Source organism: Callospermophilus lateralis, chromosome 6 (assembly GCF_048772815.1).
Source record: "Callospermophilus lateralis isolate mCalLat2 chromosome 6, mCalLat2.hap1, whole genome shotgun sequence".
Taxonomy (NCBI): Eukaryota; Metazoa; Chordata; class Mammalia; order Rodentia; family Sciuridae; genus Callospermophilus; species Callospermophilus lateralis.
This window is the reverse complement of record NC_135310.1, coordinates 145,342,500-145,363,350: the sequence shown is the minus strand read 5'-3', so window position 1 is coordinate 145,363,350 and position 20,851 is coordinate 145,342,500. Positions and strand designations below refer to the sequence as shown.

Here is a 20,851-nt window from a genome sequence, read left to right as displayed (position 1 = left end):
GGACCTTTAGTTCTAACTACTAATTTACAGGAAAGGGAAGAGACAGCAGAGTATGTTAAATTACACCATAGGGATTCATTCATTAAAAAACAGACTATGGGAAATTGTGCAGAACAAATGACTCACTTTATTTCAACAAACCGCAAGGAAAAAATATGATAGAGGAGAAATCTGTAGATTAAAAAGCACTTAAGAAATGTTAACCAGTTGCAATATATGAATCTTAATTTAGATTTTGGTCCAAACAAATGGAGGGATAAGAAAGAACATTTATAGAACATTTGAGGGAATATGAGCACTACTTTGATATTTAATGATATTAAAGGATTGTTGACCTTGTGTACAGTATGTGTGTATGTCTTTCGGGGGAGGGGGGAAATATGTGCCTTTATTTCTTTTCCTAAGAGGAATCTTTATCTTACAAAGATATGTTGAAATACTTACAGTGAAATGATACGCTACCTAGGATTTTCTTCAAAATGTTCTAGGGGAATCAGTGAAGTATTATAAAGGGAACAAAATTAGTCATGAGTAGAGAATTGTTGAAGCTTGTTGACAAGTACACGAGGGTCCATTATATTATCCTTTCTCAACTTTTATAAGTTTTTAATTTTTCATTATGGGAAAATTACAAAAAGTGAAAAACTGGCCACAGCTATTTCATAAGCATGATTCAAATAAAAATCCCAGTAGTAGAACTTACTATTATAATCAAATTTATCACCCTTTTTTAATGAGCTTTTTGTTTTGTATTAATTTTGGATTTGCAGAGATAGTATAGAGTTCCCATATACTTCTCACCCAATTTTGCCCATTACTGATGTCTTATATTACCATGCCACATTTGAAGAAACTAAGAAATCAACATTGGCCCATTGCTATTAATGAAACACCAGACTGTATTTGGATTTCATGAGTTTTTCCATTACTGCCTTCTTTCTGTTCTGGGCTCTGATCCAGGGTACCACCTTGCATTTAATTATCATGTCTCCCAAGACTTCTTTGGCTGAGACAGTTTATCAGTCTTTCTGTTTTTCTTGATCTTGATAGTCTTATACTAGCAAGGTACCCTATAGAATGCCTCCCAATCTGGGTTTGTCTGATTTTCTCTCATGATTAGGCTTTTGGGGTTATGAATTTGAGGGAAGAAAACCACAGAGTTGAAGTCCCCTCCCCATAGCATCACATCAGGGCTACATGCTATGGACATGATTCCACTAATTGCATGAACCTTCATGGCCCAGTTGAGGTCACATTGGCTAGGTTTCTCCTCCCTATAAAGTGAAGGGTTTCCCCTTTCCCTTGTCTGTTCTTTCAAAGCACGGTCACTAAGTCTAGCCCACCCTCAAGTTGGGTGGGGAAGGTAGTTAAGCTCTACTTTCTGGGGGATGGGTATAGCAGGATCCCCAAGACTCTCCCCAGGCTGTGATTCATTACAAGAGCTCACAGCTACAGTTGTGTTTGTGGCTGTACTTCACTATAGCAAAAGCATCCAGAGCAAAGCCAGGAAAGGGAAGAGGTGCTGAGAGAAGTCTGGAGGAAACCAGGCAGAAACTTCCAAGACTTCCTCCCAATTCCACGGATATGCCTGACTCCCCTAGCAACAGGCTGTGACGACACGCACAGAGTACATTCTATTGTACCTGTGTGTCCAGGGTTTCTACTTGGACTAGTCAAACAGGCATCCTCAGCCTAGCGAATACCAGAATTCCATGCACCAGAAGGAAGGTGTCAGTGTTAACCGTAGTCTTTGTGCAAACAGTTTAGGCACAGTGAGCTGTTTTATAATTTATGGAAAGTTACACCAGTGAAGGACACTGATTACTGGTCAGAATTCCAGTCCTCAGCCAAGGACAGCCTTGCAAGCAGGCTTTTCTGAGGACAGCAGTCTCAGTCTGTTGCTGCTTGTTCTATTCTATCAGGGGAGTTATCTACGTATCATTACTTTTACCACCCATTTTTATTATTGAGAGTAAAAAAAAATTGTAAAAAAATATAATGCACAATGAAATTTAAAGTCGGATCAAAAGTGTCTAATTTCTTCCTAGTGAAATATGTGGTACTCTTAAGTCTCTTGTTCTTTTAGTATTTCTCTTGTCCATTTTCAAACATTGCTATAAAAAAAAAAAGCAATTTTTGGAGCTTTTCATAATTAAAAAAATGCCTCCAGGTTATGACCTCATTTATTGCCAAATAATTAGAAGGCTGTAAATTTCAGTAGTAAGTAATAACATAACAACCAGAACCTGGGTGGAAAGCTCAGAAAATAATTATTAAGACTTCAGACACAATAAGTACTAGTCATTTACTTCCTTTTAATAGGAAAAACGTGGTCTTCGAGAAATGCGAGTTCTTGAAAATTTGAAGAATATGATCCATGAAACAAATGAACATACTCTTCCCAAATGCAGAGAAACGATGCAGGACAACTTGAAAGAAGTTCTCCAAAGATGTAAGTTTTTGATTTTGATTTCAAATTAATGCTATGCCAAATTTATTTTCTGAAGTATTATGGTGGGAAAGGAAAAGAAGAAACTTCTAATCAGGACACATGAAAGTGGCTGTCTAGTGACTAATGCAAGTTGCCTTGATATTAGGAGCATGCATCTCCAAAGCAAGATGTGTGCAAGGCAGTCCTTCTAGCGTGCAAGAAAATCAAAACAATTTTACCTTTTAAAAAGAAAGTTACTGGCCTGGTGTTGTGGCTCAGTGGTAGTGCACTTGCCTCACACGCATGAGGCATAGGTTCAATCCTCAGCACTACATAAAAATAAATAAAATAAAGATATTGTGTCCATCTAAAAATAAAATAAAAATTTTAAAAGTTACCTGTAAGAAAATGTTTGACGTGGAATTAGAATATGAAGTGGAAATTTTTTTCCAAACAGACTATCAGAGGTTTTAGTTCCGTTTTTTTCCCCCCCAAAAAAATAATCCTTTCATAAATGTTTGTATTTTATCACTTTTCTTTATTAAGTGACATATTCTAATGTAGAGTGATAGTTGATCAAAAGATTATTTATCAGTATTTTTAATATCAAATCATAACATAGAGAAGCTTTATGAGTAGCTGATTTTAAAATTAGCAGTATATCAGAAACTTAAGGCTTCTCAGATTTATATTGAGAACATTTGAGGTATGATATACTGGAAATAATGATGGGTTACTGAAGTACAGTACAAAATGGAAAAGTATCCTTGATAGTGGTGGGGACAAAACTGACCTATAATAGAATGGCCGTGAAGGAGATCAGCAGAGACCTTGGTTCATAATGGAGATAAATGGCTTTGTGTGGAACTAAGTCCAGGCTGATGTACTCTAATACTAAAAGAGGGTTGGAAGGGTAAATTCCTGAGATCATATTTGGCTTGAGTGGAACAGCAAGAAGTCTGTATGTTTGCACAGAACCCAGACCCCAACAAACGTTCCAGTATTATGCTAAAAGGAAAACTGCAATTGCTATTAATCAGAATGTTTATGTATGCATTTGATATGTGCCTATAACTCTTCTTTTTCACACTTTGATTATATAAAAGTAAATTGGGTGAAACTCAGTAGAAAACAATGAACAGCTATTTTGACTGGTTGCCTTCTTGGTCTGAAACTCTGAGTAAGGACAGCCTTTTGAAAGTAAAGTCTTCCCAGTGAAATAGAAAAATATTAACTGACAGTTTGGATACTAGACTGAAAATATAGTTTCTTGAATGGATGAATTAAAACACAAAATGTGAAGTTAATGGGGTTCTAACATCTATGAAATACTTTGGTCTTGTTGGCATTAGAAACCAGGCAATGGCTTTTGGAGCTGTTTTTCTGCTAACAGCAGGAAAAGCTTCTTCAGATGGGCTCCAACATAAGAATGTCCTTGTGCCTATTAAGCTGACTGTCAATAGTTACAATGGAGATAATTATCTGCCTTTAAAGTTGATGTAGTTTTAACAATTAGTCTCGACCTGGCTGTCATTCCTAGCAAGTTGTATTTTTAAAAACTTGACATTCTAAATTATATGTTAGCTTATTTATTTTCAGTACTGATTGATCAAGGAGTTTTGCAAAATCATGTAAGCAAGCTTATATATTGAATGTTTTCTAAAGAGTACAAGACTAGTGATGAGTTTAGTTTTGTGCTTATTAATAAAGCTGCCATGTCTGTATCTTCCTATACATGTTTGAGAACATACAGGGGATTCAGTCCATTGTCCTCCTAGAACCCTGCAGATGTGGACCATACTCCACTAGTCTGACATTGTACACAGAGCAGACTGTGGAACAGGAAGCCAGGGACCTCTAGGAGTCTCCCAGTGGAGAGTTGGGCCAGAATCCTCAGCTTGGCATCATTTCTGCTTTTGGCTGCATTACTACTCACTTTGCAGAGTGTTCTGGGATTGGGTGAGCAGAGATTTTAGGCCAAAACTCATCCATGTTTTCTTAAAAACCACAAAAAGTAAATGAGCCTTCCAGGATACAAGAAAGCAACCCTGAAGGTCATCAAAATATTGCCTTTATATATTCTCATTCTGAATACACCAGTGGTGTCTGGGTTCCACTTATTGGTTATTCAATAGGCTTATAAATTTCACCAAGTTTGAGGTCAGAAGATCTTGCCTCAATGTCAAGGGTCCTTGATTTTAGAGAGTAAGGAGGACAAAAAGCTTCTAGGTTGTTCCTCAGATAACCTTACATGGCCAAAGTTGGAGAATATTCTCTCCCCTTCTCCTTCTTTTTAAGTACAGTGATTTTTCTTATTTTTTAAAGGATCTTTTTAAGTGATAAGAAATGAAGAAAAAATAAATTCTTTCTCCCTTTCTCTCTTCCTCCCTCCCTCCCTTCCCCCCCACTCCTGAGTTAAACCCAGGGCCTCACATATGTAAGCACATGATTTACCCCTGAGTTACACCTGCAGCTAAGAAAGCACATTATCTACCCCTGTGTTATTACACCCCTAACTGAGAACTTTTTAAAAGAAAGAATGAAGAGAAAAAAAAAAAAGGAAAACAATAAATCACACTAAATAATTACCTAAAAATAACAAGTGCTTTTCAACTTTGGTGAAGATCATTCCAGACATCCGCTTGTTTAATCCAATAGAAGGATAGATGGAGGAGCGATCATTGGATGAGTAGATAGGGAAGGATTGAAAGGAAGAAAGAAGAAAAGACATTTGGCAAGAATGGGATTGTATAATTTTAAAATTGAAGTATTAATTTTTAATTTCATTTACATTTGACAACAAAAATTTAAAGAAAACAGAAGGCAATACCTTAAAACAAGTGTTTTTACTATAAAAGATAGTAGTTACTAAAAAATCATTCTAAGGAGAATAATTATAAAAAGCATTTAGAAGGTGCAGTGTTCTTGCTGCTGTTTATTTTTATTGTTTCCATTGTTGGCAGGATGAATGCACGCCTCCCCAGTGGGAGGGTGGTGGGGCTGGGTCCCTGTCCTCTCACTTCTCTCTCCCACCCTCTTACTCCTAAGTTTCCCTTTCTATTTATTATATCTGTAATGGTATTATAGTTCTCAATTTATTTACCTAGCTCTGTAGTCTCACTTTTTATTTCATTCTGTATTTTATCATCACGTTTGATTTCTTTCATTAAACTCATTTTGTTGATTTGTATGGCAAAGGACCTATCAAGAATTTCATTAGGTTTTCTTTCAGAATGGATGTTCTCACATATCATGTTCCTTTCTCCCCTCCCTCATCTATTTTCTTGACAAATGAAAGTACATTCGAATTCTAAGGGCTTTGGCAACTTGTTTTCCCTTTCCTATTTTGACTTTTGGGAGATGAGTTGGATAGATGGGATTTGTATTCTTGATTCTTTACTAAAATCTGTGTTCCTATTCTTGGCCACCACTTTTCAGTGTTTGTAGTACACAGTCATAATTTTTTCGTATTTACTAAGCGATGAATTTTTGACCTTTTTTCAACTTTTTTTATACTATTTTACTATTAGAATTTTCACCTCCTTTTTTATTTAACTAAAAAGCCCAGTAAAATAAATATTTATTATCCTCCCCACTTTATAGTGGAGGAAACTGAAATTTGTAGTGTTTTAATACTCCTGGTTCTATGGGAAGAACTATAGTGCAAAGTAAATTCTGCTGACTCCAGAGCCCAAGTTCAGCTCCAGGCCGTCACCTTCTGTACAGCCAATAAAAGTCCTCCTTTCCTCTGGGACATCACTCTGTCTCTCAGATTCCCTTCTAACCCAGGCTCCTCCTTAGCTTTGTAGTTCCCACTTAGAGCTTTGACTTTAACATTGGGTTACCCCAACTGCTGTCCTATCAATACTTAAATTTGTTAGTGATCTCATATAGAATCGTAGCTTTAAATGTCAACTGCATGCCAATCAATAATGCCATATTTTTGTTTTTAGCCTAGGCCACTCCTCTGAATTCCATATACAACTGCCTGGTCTGATAAGCATCTCACTATAACATGTCTAGAACCAAACTTCAAATTATTTTTGTTCAACTTTGAGACTAATTAGAATCTGATCATCCTTGCTACTTCACCAACTACTACCATTCTGGTTTAAGCCACTCTCATCCCTTACGTAGATTATTCTAGTACTTCATACCTGATCTCTTTACTTCTTCTTTTTCCTCCCTATAGTCCATCCCCCACAGAGAAGCCTGAACGATCCTTTTATATAACTAAATTCTTGTCATAACTGACCTCAGAATCTCCTCATCTTGCATAGATTAAAAGTCGAAATCTTCACGATGACCTGGAAGTTTCTACATAATGTCCCACATTCTGACTTTTATTTCTTACCATTTCCTTTTCCCTCCCTTCATGCCAGCCACTGGCCTCTTTCACTCTCCTCTGATGCACTGAGCATACTCCCTCCCTCCTCAGCATCTTTGCACTTACTGCTCCCTTGGAACACTCTTCTCTCCGATGCCCGAGCACCCTCATGTGCTGTAGGTCTCTGCCCAGATGCTAGTGTGAGGCCTTTCTTGGCCACCTCTTCCACTTGGCATTCACTGGCTTCTCTGCCATGCTTTGTTTATCCATATCATCCTTCACCAGCTGACATGCTGAATGTTTACCTACATGTTGCCTGTTTTCCATACTGCAATTCAAGTTCCTTGAGCTTGGGGACTTTTTGTTCACTATAGTCTGACCTATGACTGTGTCTGGCACTTTGTAGCTGCTCAGTAACTATTTTTCATTAAAATGAATGAGTGAGCCAACATCTGCTTCTAACACCAAACCAAAATTATTATCATGATAGAATTTCTCCTTTATGTTGGGAAAATCGGGACAATGCTAGCTGCATGTTTGGCACAATAACTCTATCAAGGTGCTAACTTCCTTGAAAAATCTTGGTTAAGAGAAAGGCATCTGCTAAATTCCTGACCTTCTATTCTTTAAGTCAACATAGCCTCCTAAAACAGTGAGACAGAAGGGAAGTTTCTTTGTACTGAATTAGGTAGAGCCAGTAAGAGATGTGAAAGTGATAGGAAAATTCCTAGAAATAGACCTTTTCCTCTTGGAATCAGTAATTATGAAGGAAGAGAATGTTTGGTGTAGGAAGATGATTTTTTTAGATTTTACAAAAGCAGATTTCAGAATTCAGAAAAGAAACTTTATCTGTTGGGTAGCTAATGAGTTAAAATGTGTTACTTTACAGGGGCTGAAATTTCTTAAAATGGATGTTCTATCCAGACATAAAGAAAATTCTGTTGAGAAAAAAGTGTGCCTTTGTCAGATGTGTCATAACTAAAGGATGTAACAAATGACAAAATAAGTGGCACAGTCCTGTAACTCTTAGAGTAAGCTCAGAATGATCTGAAAATGGCAACCAACTAAAGACAGCAAATTGGATTTTTAAGTTATGTTCACAGAGCCAGGAAGGGGGGAAAAAAAACAGGAAATGATAGAACCACTGCCTGGGAAAGATGATGTCATCTTAATAAATGCTGCAGAAAGGAGGCAGATCTAATCAACTCCTATTTTGTTTTGTTTTCATCTTTTCTTTTAGGGAAAAAACAATGATTGGGAACCTAATTTTTATTCCTTAAATATTATCTTTAATAATAACTAAAATTAATGGTTGCTGATAAAAACATAGCTTTTTGAAAACAAATTCCTCCTCTTTTACCATATTCCCAGAGGGAGAAACCTAACATTTTTCTCAAAGAGGAATCATAGTCCCTGCCCTGTTATGGAACTTGTGACCTAGTTGGGCCCAGCCTGGGGTGGGGTAGGAAGGCATAATTGTAAAACAATTAGATCAACCTCCAGTTTAAGCAAATGCAAGATAAAGTGGTAGAATACACATACACGTGTATCTGATGAAAGAATTTCAAATCAGGGAAAATCTTTATAAGAATAACTAATCTAGGAAAGCTTTGTGAAGGCAATGACCTTGAACTCAGCTTTTGAAACAATCAAAACATTTTAAAAAGAGGAAAGGAATAAAGAAAGCACTTTCAATAAGGGTAGTGCAGTAAATAGAATAATAGTAACAATAACATTTCGGGACTAATGGCTGTGTGCAAAGAGCTATTTTGGGTGATTTTATTAGTAGTATTTGAATTATTATAAGCATAATGTCTGCTGTTATCTCATGTAACAATCATGTTAGTCCTGAAGTCCTATTATTAATTGTTATGCTCATTTTACATGCACATGTTAAAATGTATAGCCAGTATTCTATAAGATAGTTATTCTGCTTCTCAATAACAGAAATGCTCCTTGTGCCTCCAGTAACAGGCTGCTTAATAGAGCATTTCAGCTCCTCTGCCACCTCCAAAAAAAGCCACCTGATGCTCACACAGCTCCATGCCACCACTACTTTCCTGCATCTTTTGCCCTTGCATAGATTACATTCCTTCCCTGCACTATCTTTCTTATCTTCTAGCAACTGAATTCTTATTTACCAATCAAGGTCAGCCTTGAATGTCACCATCTTCCTAAAAAATTATTCCTCTGCCAAATTATACAAATTTCTCTGCAACTTGATCATAGTTCATACTCTCCTATATTGTATTAGTTTCTTGACTGCTTGCTTTGTGTGTAAAGAACCATTGTAAGTGGTTTGTTGTAGTAATAGTAGTTATATTATGCATATCTGGTATAATTGTCATGTCAGTCCTGAAGTCCTATTATTGGTTGTTATGCTCGTTTAATAAGTGAGGAAGTAAGGTGTGAAGGTAGTAGGAGCAGCAGCAGGAACAGTGTTGGTACATGGTGAATGCTCAATAAATATTTGATGAATGAATGACTGAGAAAACATGTCCAGGATCAGCCACACAACCAAGGGCTCAAGCCTGGGCTGGGCTGACCAAGGCTTCCTTAGCCTGCATACCAAACATCTTTATTTGAGTGAAGTGAGAACACCTGTAAACAGAAATAATAGATCTGGTAAATGAAAAAATTTGAATGACTGAAGAATTGAAACTGGTTTCATTGATGAAATATTAAGAGGCAGTAAAGTATGGAGCCAAATCTTTTGAGAGTCAGAAAGATTTGATTTGAAATGCTGTTTCCTGTTCTTATTAGTTGTATGATCTTCTTGAGTGACAGGATCACCTCTTTGTTCCTCAGATGTGTCATTCATAAAATGGATGGTCTGTTTTCTAAGAGAAAAATAGGAGTAAGGGGATTAAAGCATGTGAATTTCATTTTTGAATACCAAGGATTGAACTTAGGGGTACTCGACCACTGAGCCATATATCCAGCCCTATTTTGTATTTCATTTAAAGACAGGGTCTCACTGAGTTGCTTAGCATGTCACTTCAGCTGAGGCTAGCTTTCAACTGCCTCCTGACTCAGCCTCTTGAGGCGCTGGGATTACAGGTGTGCACCACTACTCCTGGCAAGCATGTGAATTTCTTAGTGCAGGTCTTGGCACATAGTAAATATTCAAATAACTTCAGTAATGACTACATGAGTATCCCTTATCTGAAATGCTTGGTAATAGAATTGTTTTGAATTTTGGCTTTTTTTCTTTTATTGATCTCAGAATATTTGCACATATGATCTCTTGGGAATAGGACCCAAGTCTAAACAGGAAATTTGCCTAATTCATATACATCTTATTACGTATAGCCCAAAGGTAATTTTATGCAGTATTTTTAGTGTGCTTGCGTTTTGCCTGAGACCCACTGCGTAAAGTCGGTGTAGAATATCCCACTTGTGTTGTCAGAACTCAGAAGGGTTTTGTTTTGTTTTGGTACCAAGGATTGAACCCAAAGTCACTTAACCACTGAGCCTCATCCCCAGCCCTTTTATTTATTCATTTTAACTTTGAGGCAGGATCTCACTAAATTGCTTAGGGCCTCAGCCTCCCTAGCTCTGAGATTACAGGTGTGCACCACTACACCCAGGTAGTGCTCAAAATGTTTTGAATTTTGGAGCCTTTGGATTTTGGATTTTCAGATTAGGGATACTCATTCTGTACCAGCAGTTTGGGTTCTTAAGAAATGGAAATGACTTAATAGAAATGATCTGGAGAGTTAAACTTGTACTGGCCGCCAGGATGCATTAGAAGACAAAAGAGGAGGGGTGAGAAGAATGGTAGAAAGTTGTTGAAACTATCTAGAGGTGAAGCACTGCCTGCAAAAAAATGGTGGTGTGGGTGAGGAAGGGTGGGAGTCAGCGAATTGGAGAGATGAGGGAAAGCCATAATTCCTCAGAATGCAGCCATCAGAGAATTCTGAGGTTGTTCTTGACACTTGTCATTGAAGTCAGTACTCATGTGCCGTTTGGCTTGCATATCTCAACGCTCAACCATGGTGGTCATTCTAATTACAATATCCCAAATATATTGGCAAAACTTGTTTTTCCCTTTTAGCCACCCCCCAGCCATCAAAATGATTGTTTGTTTGTTTTTTTTTTTTTTTTTTTTTTTTTTGTGGTTTCTTGAAATTAACAGAATCCAAGTCAGTCTTTCCTGACTAAAGGCTAACAATTGTAAACCAACTGTCTGTTTTATTTCAGTGCAAGCAGCTAATGACTCCGTCTGTAGACTCCAGCAGAGGGAACAGGAACGAAGAAAGGTAAAAGTAGATAATGAGCATGTGATTCCTGGATGTTTCTTTTCATTTTTAAATTTTTTTGGTACTGTTGATTGAATCCACCCTACCACTGAGCTATATCCCCAGCTTTTGTTTTGGGGTGAGGGGGGTTTATTGGGGATTGAAGTCAGTGCACTCAACCTCTGAGTTAACATTCCCAGCCCTGTTTTTTATATTTTATTCAGAGACTGGGTCTCACCGAGTTGTTTAGCTCCTTGCTTTTGCTGAGGCTGGCTTTGAACTTGCGAACCTCCTGTCTCAGCCTCCCAAGCTGCTGGGATTAGAGGCATGTGCCACCATGCCCAGCTAAAGAACTCTTTATTTTTTATTTTGAGACTGGGTCCCGCTAAATTGCTTCAGGCCTCTCTAAATTGCTGAGACTAGCTTCTTCCTGTGATCCTCCTTCCTCAGCTCCTGAGTCACTGGGCTTACAGCATGCACTGCAACACCCAGCTCTCTGGGTGTTTATTATCATCATATCATTAGCAATTGCTTTTGATCAGAAAAATCTCTGAATTATTTTGATTTATACAGTGAGTTAAAGGTCTTAGGTTAATTTATTGAATATGGGTTGAGGAGATGTGGTCACATGGTCACAGATCAATATTTTTATAATTCAAATTGCAGATCTCTTTTTTATCTTTTCAACATTTTCACCTTTTCCCTGAAAGTGGTATTTGTCTCACAAAGAAGAGAGAAAATAGAACTTTTACATGTAGCAAAAAAATACCCACCAGATTAGAAATATAAATCTTTCCTTTGAGCTTTAAGCATAGACTATATTATGTATATTTCTTCTAGAAAAGGAAGCATTCATGCCTGCAGATGGGTTATTTAATGAATAGTCATAGGAGTATGTGAATCACTTGGTGGACGGTGCTTTGCTTATTTGAATTATATCTTAACTAAATTCAGATGTGGAAAACAGTATATGAATTTAAGTTTCTATGATAATTTGGTGTTTTCACTTGGACTTTTCATAAAGTGCTTTTGTAACTTATTCATCACTTTAAGTAAAGATATGCCTTACAGTTACACTAAGAGATGTGAAAATACTAAGTCACTCTGAAAACAATTCCTTTTTGCATGTGTGCATATCAGTAAATCAGTAAATGTTACTATCTCTATCTCTTTGGAAATGTTGTAGTTAATCCACAGTACAAAGTTCAGATCTGTTACTACATAAGTATATAATGGAATGAATCTTTCCAGGGCTTTAATTTCTACACTCTGTACTCAATTCCAGATGTAAAGTTTGAAAATTCAACATTTGGATGATTTAAGTCTTACTGAAAGGACTCAACTGATGGGAAGGCTGCCCAAGGGTAGTAGGGTCCCAGCAGGCAGGGTCAGGGAGCACGGCCACTGCTGAGCACATGGATGAAATAGCAAGTCACAGAGCCATAGTTGGGACTGTCCGTTTTGGGGTGTAGTGCCAGCATGATGCTCCGAAAATTTCGAAGGCAGGCGTGGGGGCTTGAGTGGGTCATGCCAGGCTGGAGAGCAGATGATTTTTTAATCCTCTTCTTGCTAGGTACCACTGTGTATGAAAGCTTTTTAATTTGTTAAGTTTAAGACAGTCGCTACACTCAAGGAGTTAAAAGTTGGGGGGCTCCAAACCCCTAAAGCTAACACAATGTAGGATAGTAAGAACTGTGATCAAGTTGAAGAAAAATTTGTGCAATTTGGCAAAAGGAATAATTTATTAGGAAGATGGTGACATTCAATCCTGACCTTGATCAGTCAATAAGAATTCAGTTGCTGGATGATAAGAAAGATAGTGCAGGGAAGGAATGTAACCTATGCAAGGGCAAAAGATGCAGGAAAGCAGTGGTCTCATGGAGCTGGTGTGTGAGCATCAGGTGGTTATTTCTGGAGGTATCAGAGGAGCCAGCTGACATGCTATATTAAGCCATCTGTTACTGGAGGCACTAGGAGCATTTCTGTTATTAAGAAGCAGAATAACTGTCTGGTAGAATACTGGCTATACATTTTAACATGTAGTTCTCTTTGGTTTCAAAATGGAAAAGCATTCTGTGCCTCATCTACCTCTCTGACACATTGCAATGTGACTTAAGCAGATTAGGGTTAGTTTGCACTCACACCTGAGTTGGTCTTTCAGACATGTCAAAGCAGTTACAATTCTGATAAACAGAAATTCTTTTTATTCTATCCTTAAACCATAATTGGAATATTTCCTCTTATCACTTTGAATTATATTCATATTTAACATATTAACCTTCTCTATATAGGAGAAAAATGACCAGACTGCATAAAAAATATCTGGCTTCTTCTGTTTGTAATGATTGGTTCTTTTATTAGCTGACTGTATGCCCTTGGACGAGTCCCTAAGCTTCAAGCACACAGGAGGCTGAGGCAGGAGGATCACTTGGGCCCAGATCAGTCTGAACAACATAGTGAGCCCTGTCTCAAAATAAAATAAAATAGAAAGGACTGGGGATGTAGCTCAGTGGTCAAGTGTCCCTGAGTTCAGTCCTCAGTGTAGAGAAGGGAAAGGGGGCAGAAGAAGAAGGAGAAGGAGGACCAAAAAAGGTGGGGGGTGGGGGGGTGGCTCAAGGAATTAGACCAGTATATTTCTTAACTGTCTTTATGTCTGGAATGTTGTTATACTAATTTTTGTAAAATACTAAAAGTTAATGTTTTTGAATGTACTGCAGCTGAGTTTCACTGAGAATTACTGTAGAGTATGTGAAACCTCTGTTAGTGAGGAACCACCCTGATTTTCTTCTCTCAAGATGGTTTAGTAAAATTAATCAGCTTAAAGGTATTAAAGGGATGCATTTTCACAGCCCAGCAAAAAGTGAAAATTCTTTATAGTCTTAGTGGGACAATGAACCTTGTGTCTTAAATTTTCATTTTTTTTTTTAATGTTTATCTACTTACTAGAACAATTTGAAGTATGGATCTTTAGGATTTTTTTTAACTGCCATATCTAGCTTTTTCTGAAACTTTCACATGGCAGGGTGTTTGACTATATGTACAGTCCACCTCTGTGTCTCTGTGTGTGCGTGTATGTCGTGTGTGTGTGTGTGTGTGAGAGAGAGAGAGAGAGAGAAAGAGAGAGAGATAAATATGTAGAAAACAAAAATGACTTCTATTTGCATTTTATGGGCTAATGTTAATTGTTGCTTTTGCTTATCCTGTTGGCCACATTTTGTATATTTGAAAGGCTCTCAAAAGCAAAGAAAGATGGGAATAGTGATGGAATAAAATAGACTATTGCCATTAATCATTACTTCTTTTTTGCCAAGACAATTTGTGGAATTCTGCCAGAAGTAAATTGATAAGCGTCATTCAGCCAAATCACATTTCCCACAATTGATATCTAAAAGTATATTCAAAAGAACAATAAATGCACATTCCCTACTTATTTAACATGTCTTGAGAACTGCCACTAATACAAAGGTTACATTTTGGGTGCTAGCACTAAGTAGTGAATTGAAAATGCAATTGGTTTATAAAGTTCACTAGCTCTGAAAAATAGGCCATTAGGAGACAGAAAGTGATTTATATCAACAATAATTTAAATTTAGGTTCATGCGCAGCATCCACTCTTGAAGCACTGTCCAGCCACACCAGAGACAGTGAAATAAATGTAACTGTTTCGATCTTGTCCACAGATATTTATTATATTTGGTTATGCTTCTTCATAATTTCTTTTCATGAGGGAGATGAGATCCTATAAAGCCATATTCTTGAAAAGATTTGGAGAATACTGAATAATATTTCATGCTCTTCTCTTTAAAATAATTTTTGGCACCTGTACTGATATTTCTTACCAAAGTAGTTTTTTCTGTGCCTGGGTAAAGTATGTGTAAAATTAACAGCACATATATTGCTGACTCCAGAATACCTTTTAAACTTTAGTTGGATTATTCAGAATTGTTTCTTACACCAGCATTTTTCACCTTTGATGTTGTTGACATTTTGGACCAGATAGAAAGGTCTTTGTTCTGTTGCTGAGGATTGCTGCCAGTGCACCATGGTTTGGCTGCCAGTAGCTCCTCCCCTGACCTCTGTTACAATGACCAAAAACCTCTGGAGAAAGAAGCACTCCCCCCACCCCAGTTGAGACTCACCGATTCTAACTAATGTGAGCAAAACTATCTTTATTTTGTATTCCGGACTTTATTTATTGAACTGGTTCTAGATATAGTTTAGCTTCAGGATTGGTTTCTATTTAAATTTATCTTTTATGGGATATAAATAGATATAGATAGGTATATTATTACTATTTACTATTGATTTACTATTTTACTATTTATTTACTATTATTACTATATTACTATCTCAGTATATTATTACTATTTCTTTCTCTGTTGTGACTTAATTTGTACAATTTACTCAGTGGAAAGATATAACACCATTGCCGCTTATGACTTCTGCTGCATGTTGTTGCTCACTAATAAACTTCCTCTTCATTTTCTTTTAAACTTAGAATTTTCTAAGTTTATCCCCAAAAGAAAGCAAATATATCCATTTAAGAATGCAATTGTTTTCATCTGAAACTTGATTTCAGTTTTTTTTTTAATTGTGGTAAAATATGTACAGCATAAAATTCACCTTCTTAACCATTTTTCCCCCTAACCATATTGTTAAATTTACATTGCAGTGACTTTAATTATATTCCCATTGTTGTGCTGCAGTAATATCACCACCATCTCTCGGTAAAACTCTTTGATCTTGCAAAACTAATGAGATTCTGTATCCACTAATCATTAACTCCCACTTCCCTCTGCCCACACTCCTCAGAACCACCGTTCTACTTTCTGTCTCTGAATTTGGCTGCTCTAGGTATCTCGTGTAAGTGGAATCATATAACATTTGGGTTTTTGTGACTGGTTTATTTCTTTAGTATTATATCATCAAGGCTCATCTGTGTTTGTAGCATGATACAGACTTAAGTTCCATTTTAAAGCTGAAGAACTATTCCATTATGTGTATAGACCACATTTTGTGCACCTATCCACTTGTCTATGGGTGCTTGGGTTGCTTCCACCTTTGAGCTGTTGTGGAAAATACTGCTGTAAGCATGAGTGTGCAAATATGTGTTCACACTCTTGCTCTCTGTTCTTTGAGGTATGACCCCAAAGTGAAATTACTGGGTCATACTGTGCTTCGGATTTTTCTGTCTCCTCTTTTGCCATAGGCTGACTATCATTTCTTCATATCTCATTTATCAGCTCTTTCTTTTTCTTATTTGTGACTTTTTATATGGTGTAGTCCTGAAAACCAGTTAACTAGTTAGAATTGTGATAGGCCAAATAGGTTCAGAATCTTCTGAAAACAGCAGTTCTTGCCAATGGACTTTGTTACATCTTTTTTTTTTTTTTTTTTAGTTAGCTGAAAGACCCTGCTGCATAGCTCCTCAACTAAGTCTCAAGTGAATGTTCTTCCCGGGTAGCTGAGTTTTATATATGTGAAGACTGCAGTGTTGTCAATATGGAAACATATAGTCAACCTCTCTGTTTTTTTGTGTGTAATTTTTATGAAGAATGCATAACAATTATTATTATTAATGGTGAGAGACTAAGAAATTAGGTCAAGTGGACTGACCTCAGGAACTTCAGGGGAAGAAAGCAAGACTGGGTTTTCATTTTGGGCTGGGGAATTGTCAGTTTTCAACTTGTGTCCTGGACTTTGAGGGAAAAAAGTGACATAACTGATGTGGGAAGGCCACTTGGGTGAGTATGTCTTTAGTTATAACATTTTGTAGTACAAAATGGAGACACTGATTGTTGGCAGCCAATTCATCAGCAGTGGCTATATCCAGGAGGAATGCAGTGAATATGAAAAATGGGAGGGGCAAACTTACTTTATTTGCATTACTTGTATGCTTCAATTTATTACAAGAATCTGTTGTTAAGTAAATTAAAGGGGCTGGGGATGTGGCTCAAGTGGTATCGCGCTCACCTGGCATGCGTGAGTCACTGGGTTCGATCCTCAGCATCACATAAAAAAATAAAATAAAGATATTGTGTCTACCTAGAACTAAAATTTTTAATTAATTAATTAATTAATTAATTAAAGAACAAAAACTTCACTACCAGGGGATAAAAAGTGGAGTGATCTGCCTTCTAGAGGCTGTGCTGGTGATTTCTATAATAATATTTAACTTTTCTTAAGCACCTCAGGTACTGAGCTAGAAAATTGACATGTATTACCTCAAGTCGTCATAAATATTATTTATTTTTGAACAAAGTAATATTTTTCTCATTTTTAGATTAAACTTTAACTTAGTGTCTTTAGACAACTGGCAATGGGTGAGCTAGAACTTGAAGTGAGATTCATATGGTTCCCAAGTCTGCATTTTTCTCCGTTGAGCTGCTCTGGATAAAAAGTGCTGCCTGATAGGAGTAGGAACCCAGCCCATCAGCCAGATCAAAAGAGCAGCTAAGCCAATTATGTCTGTGGCACATGCCTGTAATTCCAGTAGCGGAGGCTGAGACAGGAGGATTGCAAGTTCAAGGCCAGCCTCAGAAACTTAGGCTGTCTCAAAATTAAAAAACAAAAAGGGCGGGGATGTAGCTCAGTGGCTGAGTGTCCCTGGATTAAATCTCCACAACCATAAATAAATAAGTAGATAAATAACAAAGTAAGTAAGTTAAAACAATATAACTATATTGATGAAGTTTTAATTTTTATTCTGTTTTAATCTGTGACTTTTCTGTGAGACTATTAATAGTTTTTGGCAGAAATCCTACCAAAAAATTAATTAAACTCTTCATGTATTGTCCTTTTTTTTTTTTTTGGAGTTGAAATCCATAAGGCTGAGAAGTTAAGAAGGAGTGTGCTGAAGTTGTTTCCCTTCCCCTGGTCTATAAACCCTTTCCCACCACCACTCTAGTGCTTATTCAGATCCCCACTACTAATATACAAGCTTCAGGCTCCAGCCTCTGAGTGGCCAGTCGAGTCTCTGAGCCCACCAGGTGTCCCTTTCCATTAGAGCTCTATGGAGTTAATATGGAGGAATCAGTTGGGATTTCAGATGCGTTATAGGCTTCTGTGGTTTGCTTCTGACAGTTTCCCTTGGTTTGTTTAAAAGAACGTAACGAAAATCAAAACCACATCAAAACTTCTAACATGCATGTAGAATACTTGAAGAAAAGATAGAAAGTTACTTTTCATACCCTTTTTTTAATTTAATTCTTTGTTGTACGTGTTCAAAGATAATAAATGAAGTTTTTCCTTCAGGGTAGAAAATTAAGTTGCTGTTGTTTTTCTACAGTAATATTCCCTATTTGTTGCTGTGGTGCTCCAAAGAAAAACCCTTTCATCTTTATAGAAATTTTAAGGACCACCTCAAGAAGAATTTAGATATTTGACATATTCGACCTTAAATATTTGAGAAAACACTAATTTGCCTGTTTTTCATGTTGATTTGCTTTAAGGGCTAGAATCTCTATTTCTCCTTCAGTAGCTAATGATCTATGATTCCTTCTAATGTACTCAAAACATATTATGTAAGACAGACATTTTAATTTCTTATGATTCTCTTAGCATATGTTCTTTAAACTTGATAAAGTATATAGGAACTTGAGAAAAAAATAGAGGTATTAAAATTACTTGGATTTTTGTCACTTAAGGATACTAAACACCTATGAATTTCCAAAAATGTGAGTACTTATGTTCAGTTATAATAAGAAAAGCCTTCAGTGTTTCTAATGTGTCCTATTCTTGTTGGATGTTAAAATGATAATGTAATTTTTCTTATTGTGATTTACAGTTGATTATTACAGTAACCAAACATCAAGCAATAAAGTTACATTTGTCTCATCTGCATATAGAAATAACTATATAGTTATATTACGTGATTTTCACATTTTCTTTTCTCAGATGTATCATGACCACTTAATAGCTACTGAGAAACAGCATCAACTCCAGTGGGAGGATTTCATGAAAGAACAAACCTGCCGTCAGGCTGAGGTAGATGAAGAACACAGAAGAGCCATGGAGAGGCTTAAAGAACAATATGCTGAGATGGAGAAGGGCCTAGCAAAATTCTCAACTTTTTAAGAACTTGAACCACAACATTGACAAATGGAGGAGAAGACATTGACTGCTCCACAAAATACTCCCACCAACATTTAGCCTCTGCTTCAAGCTTAGCAATACCTTCAGTGGCACTCTTCAGTGGCACACAGAGAAACTGCGGCTGGAGCCTGACTGAATCCCAATAGAAGAAGAGTGCTCTACCATTCCTGTTTCAAGTGCCTAAATATGATCATTTGAATGGGGAAGAAGAGGGTAAAATGGGATGAATTTACTCTTTGTCAGAATTTGATTTGTTTTCTGATCATTAGCTGAGAGAACTATAACTACAGACTTCTTAGAAGGATCATTCACCTCATTCTCATACAGGGTTGATATTAATCACTGTAGCTTAAAAGGCAGGTAGCATAGCTGCCTCCCACAGCTTCCCTGACTGTGAGAGACCTAAGGATGCATAAAGTGTCATTCCGTGAGTAATGTAAACAAACAGCTGGCCTTGGAACAAAGATCACATTTAAAAGAGGGAATGATCAAAGCATTGTCTCCACTATGACAAAGATGGCCGAGGTGGTGCTGGCACTGCCTGTTGGGAAAGATCAGATTTTGCAGTGCAGCAGAGTGCGGTTCATTTCCCTGGAGGACAAGACGTGTGTGTTAAGCTTTGTGGCCTTCCAGCTCTTAGTATTTTCATCTTTTGAAACATGCTTAGGAGGAAAAGCTTACCAAAAATATATGTTGGCTTTTAGCCTTTTTCCAAGAACCACAATCTTGCCCATGGTATTTACCTCATTTTTGTGTCTGTTTTTCTGTGGGTAAGCTTTATAAGATAAAAAACGTCTATACGTGTTCAACTGTTTAGTGAGTAATTAGCAAATTCTGCCAAGGAGTCCCTCTGGAACCATATAAGCATTCTGGCTCTGAATGAACCAGAAGTGTTTGTCCACGTGGCAAATGATCCATGTTAAGTATAAATCCTTTTTAATGTTCACGTCTGTTCTCATAAGCAGGTGTAATTTGATGAAACATGTACCAATTTTGTCATCACTGTGATTTTTAAAATTCTGCATTTAACAGTTGAATTGAAGAACTAAGTTGATTTTGTTTGCCATAAACCAAGCAAAAGTAAATGCAATAATTTCAAGAGATTTATGGAAAATGAATTTGAGGTATGGCCAAATCTTTGTAATAGTTTTCATTGCTTTTCAGTCAAGAAAGGTACAAGAAAGAAAATACCTTACTTTCTCATCTTATCTCAGTGTTGCGACTGCAGAAAATTGACAATGCTTGACTGTGTAAACTTATGGCTTACTGTCAAAGCTTCATTCTTGGCTGCATGTTGAAAATGTGATTAAAGTTAATAGAGGAGATGAAATAAGTATTTGAGATTTCTTTCAATAACACTGAACTCTGCCAACTTTCTCTGTCTGCTACTGTAGGCTTGACAGGTTCATCAATCATCCTCTGGTACCTGGACTAAAAAGAGTACTTGCTGACACTAAGGCATGCTGGAATTTTCTTAATTCTCTTTCAGTGGATGGAAAAAAAAAAAAAAAAACTTCCAAAAATATCCCACACATAAAAAGGGAGGGGAGCCTTAAATGAAAATTCCCTTTGTATCATAGGCACTTTACGGAATGCCATTAATCGCCAATACACCATTGAACAGATGCTGTAGCCAAGAACTCGGGATTATATGTGTGAGTGGGACTGTGCTCTGTGGTTGCTCAACTGGCACAGGAAAACTTTTCTGATAGTTTTTGTTAATCTCACATGAATAAATACTTTACCTTGTAAGTTTGT

The 20,851-nt window shown here is 36.9% G+C and overlaps 1 protein-coding gene across 1 annotated transcript in view; it reads left to right on the top strand.

Moving 5' to 3' along the window:
* Nucleotides 1-20,565, top strand: part of Bloc1s5 (biogenesis of lysosomal organelles complex 1 subunit 5) — a 35,145-nt gene extending 14,580 nt beyond the window's left edge. The window contains exons 3-5 of the mRNA XM_076857891.1: nt 2,323-2,452; nt 10,962-11,020; nt 18,896-20,565. Coding sequence (XP_076714006.1) covers nt 2,323-2,452; nt 10,962-11,020; nt 18,896-19,075 — 369 coding nt within the window. The 3' untranslated portion in view covers nt 19,076-20,565. The remainder of the gene's footprint in view (nt 1-2,322; nt 2,453-10,961; nt 11,021-18,895) is intronic.
* The last annotated feature ends 286 nt before the right edge of the window (nt 20,566-20,851 follow it).